This window comes from Aptenodytes forsteri, unplaced genomic scaffold (genome assembly GCF_000699145.1).
Source record: "Aptenodytes forsteri isolate BGI_AS27 unplaced genomic scaffold, ASM69914v1 Scaffold17, whole genome shotgun sequence".
In the NCBI taxonomy this organism is placed as follows: Eukaryota; Metazoa; Chordata; class Aves; order Sphenisciformes; family Spheniscidae; genus Aptenodytes; species Aptenodytes forsteri.
The window spans coordinates 1,312,719-1,325,361 of record NW_008795027.1 but is presented as its reverse complement, the minus strand read 5'-3'; the positions used below and the strand labels follow the sequence as shown (position 1 = coordinate 1,325,361).

Genomic DNA, 12,643 nt, shown 5'->3' with positions numbered 1-12,643 from the left:
ACACACACTCAGAAACACACACACAAAGCCACACACCTCACCTCCATCCAAAACAGTTACTGAAGTTGTTTTACACAACTGCTGCTCCACTTGGAGAACTCCAACCTCTTCCCCAGCAGGGCATCTCGTCCCCTATCTGGGCACGATCCCTGTGCTTCCTTCCACATTCCCTTACACACCAGCCAGAAAGTCTCTCTCAGCCTGCCACTGCCTGTCCTCACTGCAAGGCAGCTACTTCCAGATTTTCAAGTGGGGCATGGTGGCAGAGCAGGCAAAGACACATGGTGGCAGGGATGGATCCAAGAAGAGCACAGAGCAGCCTTGCCAGTGACATTTGGGAACACAAGGCTTTTTCATGAAAAAATAATAAGAATTAAAAATAGGTCACATATTCGTACTTATCTTGGAGACTGGGAAAGGCCAGAAATGGAGTTGACTGTTCCAGATATCAAAGAGGCCCCCTGCTTCCTCCTAGCCCTCTGACACAAGGCTCACTACTGCACCTCCACCCCAGAAGAGTTCACAGGAATGGAGAGCTGCCCCAGAAGAACATCTGAAAACATCTCCTACAAACTCAAGGGTCAGAGAAACTCCAAAACCTTCCCATACCCCTCCACCCCTAGTCAGCTGGCAGCGCATCTGGGAATCCATCTTCTTCCTCACCACCCAGCTCCAGGGATGCATCCAGCTTCACTCCCCTCCTTGCATGTGCCCAGTGCCTGTCACAATGCACAGACCCCACATGCACAGCAGGCAGCACCTACTGCAACCCTGCCCGGGGCTGCATGACAATCACAAGCTAATGCGCCTTGGGTTAAACCCAGGCAGTTGGCAACAGCAACCAGCAGAGCTTGTCTCCAGGACAGGCAGAGAGGTGCTGTGAAGTCTGTATTAAGCACCACACCAGGCCTTGCGCGCTCAGGTCATTGTCCCCCGTGGAAGTGACAGGCCCCCGAGTGGCGACAGCAACAGCAGCAGATGAAAGGAGGGTGGCTGGGAATTAGGATTTTCTTTCTTAGACTAACCAGCTTCTTGGCTTCAAAAGCGTCTCGCTCATCTCGAAGTTTCTTGTTCATCTCTCTGCTCCAAAGGAAGACACAGGAGAGACACTATGAATCACTTATCAAAAATGGAGTAAAGACCAACATTTGAAAGCTAGAACACAAAGGGAGCTTGGGACACAGATAGAGATGTTATTTATTGCCAGACACGTTGGGATTTCCATGTATCCCAGCTCAGGTAATGGGCTCCACATGGTCCCCTTAGCCAGCGGGAAAGACTAAATTCCTTCAGTGGAGGGATTACTTGGTGAAATAACACAGCCTGTACTCTGCCAGAGCTGGCCAGATTGCACAACTCTGTCTGGACCTAGAAAAACAAGCAGTGTTTGAGCACTGCTTGAATACACTCCCATAGCTTTCTGTGGGAGAAACGAGCACAGTGCTGAAACCTCAGCCCCTTACGTGCACAAGAGCTCAGCATTTCCCCCCAGCCTTTTTCTTACCTGAGGAGCTCCAGCTGCCGAAGGAGGCTTTGTTTCTCTTTCTGCATGTTCTTGGAGACTCTAAATACATCCCTGGGCAAAGGGGATTTTAAAAGGGGAAATAAGTCAATGGGAGAGGAAATACAAAGATCCCTTTTTCAGGGGCACTCATGGTATTCTCAAAGATAAGGGCCTGCCCTATGCTAGGAGGATTCAGAGGAAGAAGTACTGCTGCAGAAGCTGGGATGGCTGGGTTGTACCCCAGCTCTCCCACTCTCCTCCAACATGAGGACAGGCAACCCATTGTCTCCTTTCACACTCCAGTTTTCTCAGCTGTTAGAGATGGGAAGGATGCTCGCTGCCATCTGGATCTGAAACATCCCAACGTTTTAGCTAAGTATTATTAGATTAAGCCCAGAAACAGGAACACAAGTGATTAGAAGAGGATCTGTAGGAACTTTATAGAGGTGATGGTGAACTGGAAAATATATGGAGGAGAAGCCTCCTTTAGGCTGAGGAACATCTGTATTTTTTACAGTGCTTTTCTAGCCAAATATCAATTAACATACTCATTTCCCACTAAAGGCAGGTGGGACCTAGCAGTATCACTCCCTGTTTAGGCCCATAAGACCCCTAGGATGTTACTTCTTTTCCTCAAGAAGAGACAGGCAATCCTCTGATGAGACCAAGGCTTCTAATTGGAGATCCTTACTCTTAACTACTTGCCCACCCTTCCTTCTCTGCCTGGGTCCCTGTCCTGACACCCCCTTCCCTCCCCATCCCCACCTGTCCTTCTGCTCTTGCTCAAGCTGATCCTCTTTCTGGAGCTTCTGTAATTGCCCCTTCACAGCCTCCAGCTCCCATTTGCTTTTCTCCAGCTCTTCCAGCAGGTTTTCATTCAGGTGCCGAAGCCTTTCATTCTGCACGCGGGTCTCCAGCTGCTCTGAGTTCAGGGACCGTAGCTGATGTTCCAGCTGCAATGGGAGAGGAGGAGGAGGGGTTAAACACAGAGAGGAAGGGTTTTGTGCTACAATCATGCCTGTAAAAACAGGCTGAAAAAGCAGATGTAAACAATGAGGCAGGAGGGAGGTAAACATAACTTAGGTGTACAGGACCACCAGTGGCACTGAGAAGGTGAACTGGAAGCAATTATTTCTCATCATGCCAGCACAGGGGAGCAAGCAATGCAATTAGTCATGCATAGCTGAGGAAGCGCTTCAGGCAGCGTGAGGAGCTTGCTGCTATCAGGCATTGTAGAAATCAGAGTGCAAATGAGGGTCAAAGGAGGACTGGAAAAATTTGGGCGGAAGCAGGGGTGTGTCTGTCGGGACTTATTAAGCACAGTTGTTGAAATGCATCCTCTAGTTTGGGGGCTTCCTGAGCCCATGGCAGCTGAAAGGGGGATATATTGAGGTGCTAGGGGCATCTCACACTACACCTGGAAAGTCAAGTGATTGGGTGGTCTCCTGTTGGAGACAGGACCTCGGGCTAGAGATGTTGTTTAAATGCCACTGGGGCACAGCTGCACTCTAGGCAGCACAAGACTCCAGCACAACTAACAGGCATGATTTGGGAAGTTTAAAGCCTGCTGTCATGTACTCAGCCAGTGATGTGATTCCTCACAAATGGCTGGTGTAGTCTGGGAAAGAGTCAAAGACAGATGCAGCAAACCTGCCCATCTCAGATGACAAGTAGGGCATCGCAAGAAGGATCATACTGACACTTCAGTATCTAGCCAGCCATACCAGCTAACCAGGGCCCTCTGCTGAAGCTGGTGCTATGCAGAAACTGTGGTACCCATCTGAGAACTTACAGCCCCCAAATAAAATTATACAATCCATGCTTGCAACCAGAGAGGAGCACCAGGAACCAGTTCTGACCAGCGTAGTAGGTGGCAGAGTCAGCCTCCACATTTATACCTTCAGCTTGCCTTTTCTCTCAGCCTACCTTCTCCCCTTCTCAAAGGGCAAGTAAAGCAGCACACTGTGGCACAAGATAAAGTGCTTTTTCCTTGCTACCCTGCTCTCTGCCAGCACACATGTGCAACAGTCGTGAGCAGGAGTGAACAGAGCTGACCTTTCCTAGGTTCCTTGAAACACAAACCCCACATCTCCCCGCTGACGTTACAAGCACAAGCCACACCCAGCTTTGTCTGGAGACTTCCAGTCCTTTGGACATCAGGAAAAATTTGAGCATGACCACATATGCTGAGCAGTGGAGTTGAGACTAAGAAACAGCAATCCCAGCCCACAGCTTTTGGATCTTTCAATAAGCCAGGGGACAGGCTTTAAGTAAAGCACCTGTCCCTCCCTAAGGAATCTCTATCACACACAACTCTCCTGTTTATGTTGTCTGTACTTGGAAGCGATACCGTAGAATAGCACGATCACAATACCGGTCCTACACCACAAGGGGGACCTCATTATCCACATAACTCGGAGGCTTGTACTAAGCTAAGAGCACCGGAAATGTCCATTCGAGTAAGACTAAGTGTCCATGTAGCCCAGTACTCTGCCTTGACCCATAGCAAGAGGAGATGCTACCTAGGAAGAGCATGCCTGGACATCTAACTATGGTCCATTCCCCTCATACACCCCCAGCATCTATGGTCCCTGGACTAGGAATGTTAGAGGCCACATCCCTGACTATTCCTCCTTTTAATAAACATTTACAAGCCTGTTGTCTATTTGTTTGTCCAATCCGTTTTTGAACTGCTAATACTGCCTGCCTCCTGCAGCAAAACATCCAGAAGTTCACTAATCTCTGTGTAAAGAATTACATTCTTCTAAATCAAATTCATACTGGTCTCACTGAGTGTCCCTCACCTCTGCTGTTGCAGGATTTAGGGAATAACAGTTCTATGTGGACCTTATCCACCACCTTCCTGAGTCCATAAAGCTCACTTATATCTTCCCTCAGCCTCCTCCTCTCCAAAATCAAGTCTAAGCTTTCCTAGTTTCTCTTCCTAAGGCAGATGCTCCATTTCCTTAATCATATTAGTCATATTAGTCATATTAATCATTTATCATATCATATTATTACTTCATACTCAAGAAGTACACAGTGGAGTTAGAGGAGACCAGAACTGCACACACCAGTTGAGGCACATCAAGGGTGTGCACAGCAGGAAAATGACGTCCTCTATCTTATTCTCAATATCCTTCCTGATGGCACCTAAGTTTTGCTGGCTTTTCCAGCTGCTGCACAATGAGCTGATGATTTCAGAGAAGCACCATTTCATCCACATCACAGCTAGGTATCCAACTTGGATACTCCCAGTCACCAGCATCTTACAGGTACCTCCCATGATTTGTTTCTGTGGGGGTCACGTCTCAGTTCTTCAGACAAAAAGGAAAAAGATATCCAGAATGGACCATCCCATACAAATGTCCATGCCAGGGATGGCAGGCTAAAGGAAAGTTTCTGCTTTGATCTTTCCTGTGACAGATTAATCAGTATGTCATTAGGTGCTGAAATGCACATATACAGTACGTACAGCTCTAAGTGTCACAGAACTGTTCACTCTGGGTTATTCTGGAGCAGCCAGAAAACATAAACTAGGGAAATTTGGCTCTTTAATGCCCGTACACAGCTTTCTTACACACCACAAAAGGCTCCAAACTCACAACTTCCAAATTTTTACCCCATCTTCCTTGCCAAATAATTATTGTACAACTGATAGGAAGGTTGTGCCAAGAGAAAACAAAGCAGATAAGAAAATGCGTGGAGAAAACATTCACAGGAAGACATTACAGTTGACAATCACTTGACAAACCACTTCAACATCTTCAGAGACAGGAGAGAACTAGACTAGCTAGTACCAGACTAGCTAGTACCAACCCTCAGCAGATGAAAACCATTCTCAGTGAGAAAAGGTCTTAGCAGAAAGACAGTAGAAGGGGACGTGTTTCTTTAGGAAGGATTTGGGTCCTGTTACCTTCTTCTGGCGGTAGAGGATTTTCTCCAGCTCCTGCTCTTTGCTGCGCAGTTCCTTCTGGAGCAGGTTACTCCTGTCATGTCTCAGTGCTTCCTGCAGAGGTAAAGATACACAGCTATGTGTTGTGATAGAACACCCAGCACGGTAAGAGCTGTTCCTTGGCCAGAAGAGCCACCACCTCTGCTTCAGACCAGAGAAAGTTTGACTTCAGCCAAGAGAGATGAGGTACCTGGCAGATCAGCCTCTCCCTTTCTGCTTTGATCTGTTGCTCCATTTCTTCATAAAGGCACCTGACTTCTCGGTCGTGGTCTGTCTCCTTCCTACAAAAGGCAGGGTGCACACAGGTCAGGAGAGAGAAAGAGAATACAGAAAGAAAACAGGAGAGGGAGGGTGGAAACACATTCCCACTAACAGCTGTGTAGCATTGAGTGGGATTTTAACCAGACCAAATGTTATGGGTGGGCACTGATGCAAAACAAACCCATGGGGATCAGATCAAGTTAAAGAGTAATTTTATTACAGCAAGAAAAATCTCTGCGTCCTGTAACCCAGTCTCTCCTTGCATTTGAGGCAGCATCCAAGCATCAGCTGGTTCCTGACAGCAAACGGCCATGATGTTCTCCTTACCGCTTCAATGCCTGTTCCATAGACTCCTTCTCGTGATTCACCTCCCTTATGTATGATGAAACACGCAACAGAAACTCTTCAAAATTGGATAAGAGCTCCGGACGCTCCTTTCGTAGCCGAGCCCAGAGCTCCCGAACCTCATGCGGACTGGAGCAAGCATACAAGAGGGAAGGAAAGTAAATGAGTTTCTGTGTCATCTTATGGACTGTTATTCCAAATCCAACATGCACTCAGGACAGACAAACTGCCCTTCTCCTGTGATGACCTCCATTACACCATCATAGCAAAGATGGGAGTTGGACAGTGACAGAGCATGCATGTGGAGTGAGACCTACTGCAAGGTTAAAATAAAGGAAGTCATCTAAAAGCGGAAAAGTCTAGGAAGCAAACCTGGAATGATTATTTTTCAAGTATTCAGCAATAATACATTTGGTGTCTAAACTAAGACTTGGAGAGATGAACATTCAGCACATTTGCTGTGAGCTATGGTCAAGCAGCAAACCGTTACAGCCCAGGGATTTTAGCACACATCACACAGGTGGTGTTCTCGTACCAGGACTGTACTGGTGGATGCTACTGTCCTTGTTATTTATTTATTTTACAAGTTTGGAAACTGAGGCACAAACAAAAGAAGCAAATTGCCCAGGTGTCACATCAGGATAATAATGGAGAAAGACCTAGAAACCCAAAGTCTTCTTTTTCTGAACCTGCAATAATGATTACACTGTTCCAGCATTTAATTCATTGCAACTTGAACATAGCACTTATAAACTTACTCTTTCCCAAAGAGTCTTATAAGCCTGCAGATATCACTTCATGCTTCTTTTTGGAGAAGAGCTTTTTATTATTATTTTTAATTTTTTTAAAAATCCATTAAGTACTTTGGAGGAACTGCCTTGAAATGTACAGAATAATCATACCTAACGATATTATCCAAATAGATATTTTTCTTTGTCTATGTATTTGTCTCCCTTAATAGTCTTTGTGAAAAAAACAAATGAAAAACCAACCAAAAAGCCCTTGATTCCTCCTGCCACCATTGCATGATAGCCTCCTTTTTCTGTCCCAAGTTGAAAAAGTTACTAGCACTTCATCAAAACTTTGTGTTTTAGGTAACAGAACATATTGAGTCCCATTAATAAACAAAGCCATTTCTTTCTAGCAAAACCAGTGAAGATAGTTCAGATTCCTGCTCCAACCCCAATTAGCTTCTGCTTTATATTATTTCTTTACAACAGCTGGCTTGGCAGAAGAGCATGACATGACTGAACTCATTGCATAAAACTGCAAGTAAGTGGTCAAAATAAAACACAGGATAATTCCACTTTAAGACTTGATGCTTCTCAAAGCAGAGTTATAAACAGCAGAGGCTATTTTTCCAGAACAGCAATATGGCCTTTCACAGAGTCATTCCATTATTTGAGGCATAACAGCTTTCCAGAATTTTTCAGGCCAGGAGAAGTTGTTTAGCATTAAAAGAAACATGCAGGTGCTTCACATCACAATGCAAGTGAGACAAAAAAATCTGTTTCATAACAGATGCAGCTCTGAAAGCAGCAAACTCCTTCACTCTTAGCTTCTGTCTCCAATCCTGTCCATCTCCTGCCCCTACCTGGGCTGCTCCCTGCAAATTGGCAGCACTGTTGGACTACGATGCCTTAAAAAAAGGGCTGCCACAGATGCTGTTGGGCACCCCAGCCCCAGCAGATGTGCATCAGTAAGAACCAGTTATGCATAATGCTTCACTTGGGAAGGCCCTAAAAAAGAAGGCTGGATGACACTGGGGCCAGCAGACTCTACTGGGGCCACATGCAAGGGCATTAATATCAAATTTCAAGGCTCAGGTGAGCATCCTTTGCCCAGTTTAGCCTTTCACACTCTTCAAGATCAGCACAGTCCCAAACAGCCCCTTGAGCACAGATCTTGTCACAGAGACTCTTAGAACTAAGATTGACTGAACATATGTGAACAGTCACCCACCATTTTGGAACAGACAGCACACTCATCCTCCTTACCTTGTCTAACCCTCACATGCTTTTCATTTGCTGCGTGCAGATGGGCTTCCACGCCACCAACTGCTAAATTTTACAGCTGTGGTATGAACTCTAGTTTGGGAAACTCTTTATGAAAAGTACTGCACTAAAAGCAATTGTAAACTGATGAGAAAACCCAGACTTCACTGCATTTGTTACCAAACATATGAAAACCCAAGACAGCAGTACAGAAAGCCCAAGCAGTGCTTCAGAGAGCAAGCAGCTCAGTTCACCTCTTTGGTCTTTGCTGGTACTTTGAAGTTTTGGTATTGCAAGATCAAAACAGGATAGAAGTAATGCCATGCAACTCCCCTGCTTACTCTTCAAACATGTGGGCTGCTCCGAGTTGCTTCATCATAGAACAGAATCGTTTCTCTTCATCATCATCTGCCGGGTCCAAGTCATCCGACCAGCCTGACTCAAAGGTCTCCTCGTGTCTGGAGCGATCCATTCTCCCAGCCCCTTGACAAAATTCAATCCCTATTAACTTTCCTGGTGGAAGGAGAAGGGAAGAACGATAATAAAGAAAGTCAAATGAGATGTCATTTAATAAGCTGCTATTTAAATGGCAGCCTGACAGAGCTCCATAAGAAGCTGCCTGCACGCTGCTGGTATAGAATACAGCTCCTCATCAGTAAAGAGCCTCCTTTCTGACATCCTGAGTGATGTCAGTGTCCAGTCTGCAATGCTGGGACTGAAACTGGCTCCCAGCCCAACAACAGGCTGTTAGGGCTCTGCTCACATCTGCGTGAAGATGATCTACCACCCATGGCCTTGGATTCTCAGCATGTGAAGCATGCGGCATTAGGTCACTTCACTCCCATGGAGCGGCGCTGTGGGTTCAGTTGCTAATGATCCCAACAAGCTCCCTCTGGGACTGCAAGCCCGGCACTGAATAGCACCTTGCCTCAGTTCCCCAGCTTACAAAAAGTGAGGAGGAGCTTATTACCCTTTCCTTCTCATGTGCTACATCTGTTCTGATTCAAGTGCTATGGGACAAGGCCTGCCTCTTGCTAGGATTGTATAGTGTCTGAACAAAAGGCACTTACCCTCTGAACACCCCCTCCTGCCCCATCCCACGTACAGACGGCTTCCAGCTATCTGGATCCTGTTTCATGCTGAGACACTAATGCCATGAGAACTTCATGCTATGCAAGGCATGTGACAAATACTGGTGCTGGGAACAAATTCTTCTCAAAGAAACAAATAAAGTGATCCTATCCAAAACACAGGCCCCCATCCTGTATACAGAGGTCAGACCTCCATTAGCAGCTACTCTTCCTTTCCAAAACATACCTGCTTGGTTTAAAAGGCAGAAGTGACATCCCAACTATAGGGCCAGGAGCCAAGGATGTTCAGAGCTCAGATGAGAACATGAAGCTGCTCTAAGGGGAAAAATATCCACTATTTCTGTACCTCAAGTCACTTAACCACTTCTTAGCTCTGTATGTCCAGAACCTAGCTGCTTCTCTCCCGCTCTTAAAATGTGCTGTAAAAAAAAGCTTGCAGTGTGGAGATATAGGCCCTACTCAGCTTAAAACCAGAGGCTTGGACAGTTAATTAAGGAGATGGGCTTAGATTAGGCACTTTTAGATTTAGGCACTCTGCTTTAAAGAAAGAGTCATTATCTCTCATTATCTCTCTTTTACAGCTGGGAAAATGAGAATGGTAGAGAATGATTTGAAGATTGTTTTGACATCCTAGAAGGATCTCAGATTGCTTTAAATTTAACATTTTAAACATATTCTCTTCTGTCAGTTGTGCAGCTGCACCCTGTAACCTCTCAGAGGCCATGCAAGGAGCCCTCTCAAGAAGCAGAGTTGATTGCAGCTTGAACCGCTTCCCTTGATTTCCCCCCTGGACGCTCCAGAAGACAGCAATGTGCCAGGCCAAACTCTTGAGTTGGGGCAAAGTCTGAAAAGGATTTTCAATGAAGCCAGACACAAAGAGCAGCCATAAAGAAAAGAAATGCAGAAATGAAATGTTTTGCCGAGACTGGAGCAAGGAGCCAGGCTACCAACACAGGGTGGTACCTTACAACTGGTGGCTGACACAAAGAGAAATCTTGCCTACCTCTGCCAGCAATGGCACTGAGGCAGGTACCCTCATGATGTCCATCTATGGCTATGGCTGTGACAAACGCCTCAAACAATGAAACTTGGGAATAACCAAGTCATAACACAGAGGGCACTGTGGATGCCAAGGTGCCCAAATGGCACCCATTCACCTTCTACACAGCACAGGGCAGGAAAGCCTATGTTCCCGAGATGACTCTTGTTTCTGGCAAGGGGAGCAGAACCAGCCAACGAGGCTTCACCCCCACAGGCAGGGACACAAGGCAGAAACAGGCAGAGTCAGCAGGCACTCAACGGGTTAACACATTCCCAGAACAGGCTGGCCCAAGACACAGCTTTCCATGTTTATTCCGAGGAAATTTTTACAGCTTCTCCTTTCAGGGTTGGCTGTTTCTGGCCATTCAAATTGAGGCACTGAAAAGACCCCAAGTTTCTCCAAGTTGTGAGAAAGCCATGAAGCAACCATAGTCTGAGCAATCAGGGCACCACAACTCAAGAGCCTCCTCAATCACTTCTGAAAATCCTAGACCACCTGTGTTCACTTGCTTTGACCTGATCCCATTAACACACCTACATGTCCAAGGAAGGGGCTAACAGGGTGCAGATTTTCTGAGAGCTTACAACCAGCTAAGGCAAGTAAGCACCCACAGCAAGGTTATTAGTGCCATGGTCAGTCCTCCTCCTTAACACCTCTTGCACTGCTTGTGCTGCTGGATGATGACTCTGGTATAGGATTAGCATTCTCCTAGGGTTTGGAAAAGGCAACAGCAAGAGGAAAACAAAAGTTCATTTGCCAGTGTGCTATCCTACTAACAGGACTCCTACTAATATCCTTGAACAGCACTGCATTAAACCAGCTGGGCACAGTTGCCAAGAGGCATATTTCTGTCCCCTCATCCAACGAGGGTCCTTATCCAGATGAACAACTGTGGATCAATCACATGGCCAGATACAGGCTGCAGTATGTACCATCTCCAGCAGGAGATGTTCAGAAGCTGCCTCTACCATGTAAGCAGGTAACAGTTGTGGAAGAAGGCAACACAAAGCCTCAGGAAGGGGGATAGCAGTATTGCACACACACCTTCTCCAATGATATTCACATAAGCAGGGGGCATTGCCCTGCATAGCAGCTTCAGCAAAACCACTGAACTTTCCTTCTTACCAACATAAAACATCATGTCACAGGTGGGCTTTTTCCTTCCTCTGCCTCTGTGCAGTCCTTACCTAGTCCCATGCTGAACTCCACAGGCGTCAGGAATCCATTATTGTTCTGTTCCAAACTGTCAAAAACAGTCTCCAGCTGTTCAAGGGTTAGGGGGAGTTCACTTTGGAGCTGCTGCAGAGACAAAAGAATGAACAAAATTAAGACATGACTGAAGTCTTCCCTGTGACTAGCTCCTGTCCCTGCTGTCCTCAGCTTTGGCCCACAGCGATGTGCCCTTCCTTTCAGCACTGCATCTCGGCTGGGATGCGATAGCCTGCCAGTACAACTGAGTGATGACACAAATGTTTGGACCCACTGATATGGCAATGCTTTCCATTACTGGATGATTCAACCAGGACCGCAGAGAGGGAGCTTTGGGTTATTTTGTTTGGAGGGAGCTCAACCCTCTTGACTTCAGAACCGCTGCCTCTAGTTCACTGCCTGCCTCCCTCCACCCCTGCCCAAGCCCTGCCCAAAGGTGGCTGCCCCATGGGGCGCTGCCAGCCTCCTGTGACCACTGCTGCTCCCAAGAGAGCTCTGTATGGGCACATCAGGTACCACCTCCATCTCTTTAGCCAAAGAGGGAGGGGAGGACAGACTTGTGGGTGTCTGGATTCAGTTCCCAGCTCTTGCAGGAAACCTTGCAGATCATAAACAAAACATTCAGTCCATAACAGAGAGTTAGCTTTCTTCTGTCATCTTCTGCCTGTTGGGACCATATCACTATTCACACAACACAGACAAGGGGCAGAGAGATTTCCCTTCATAATACATGTGTAGAGCACCTCGTGTGAAGGGGCACCCAAACAAGCTTCCAAATAACAAGAAGTGTAGACTAAAACCTCACTACTGTCCGTTAAACATGCAGCTTTAGATAAAAGCTTAATAAATATTTATTAATGTAACTGTACAAAATTAGGCATCACACAACCCAAAACAAAGTGAGCCAATAATTAAACCAGCATGGACCTGCAAAGTGTTAATTATAGATGGAGGGAGAGATTAGACAGAAGAAAAACAATCCATGTGAAACCTTTCTGATAAACCATTAAAACAAAACTCACAAAGAACTATAGAGGTTCTGTTAACAAATACTGGTTTTGACAGAAAGCAGCAAAACACATTATTCTAGAGCAAAGTTATAGTTCAGGCCTAAAGTGAGGTTTTGAGATCAGGCTTTAGCTATGATTGAGACAAAAAAGTTATACAGCTTTTTTTGTTGAGAGGTTGGTGGATTGTTTTCGTTGTTGACTGTGTTTGGGGGGGGGGGGTTGTTGTTTTGTT

At 46.1% G+C, this 12,643-nt stretch overlaps 1 protein-coding gene across 1 annotated transcript in view; it reads right to left on the bottom strand.

Moving 5' to 3' along the window:
* The window catches only part of CRACR2B (calcium release activated channel regulator 2B), a 47,622-nt gene that overhangs the window by 14,912 nt on the left and 20,067 nt on the right, over window positions 1–12,643 (bottom strand). Inside the window, exons 3-10 of the mRNA XM_009276016.2 lie at window positions 11,380–11,491; window positions 8,401–8,572; window positions 6,048–6,194; window positions 5,650–5,740; window positions 5,421–5,513; window positions 2,270–2,457; window positions 1,505–1,576; window positions 1,026–1,080 (exon numbers count right to left, since the gene is read on the bottom strand). Coding sequence (XP_009274291.1) covers window positions 1,026–1,080; window positions 1,505–1,576; window positions 2,270–2,457; window positions 5,421–5,513; window positions 5,650–5,740; window positions 6,048–6,194; window positions 8,401–8,572; window positions 11,380–11,491 — 930 coding nt within the window. The remainder of the gene's footprint in view (window positions 1–1,025; window positions 1,081–1,504; window positions 1,577–2,269; window positions 2,458–5,420; window positions 5,514–5,649; window positions 5,741–6,047; window positions 6,195–8,400; window positions 8,573–11,379; window positions 11,492–12,643) is intronic.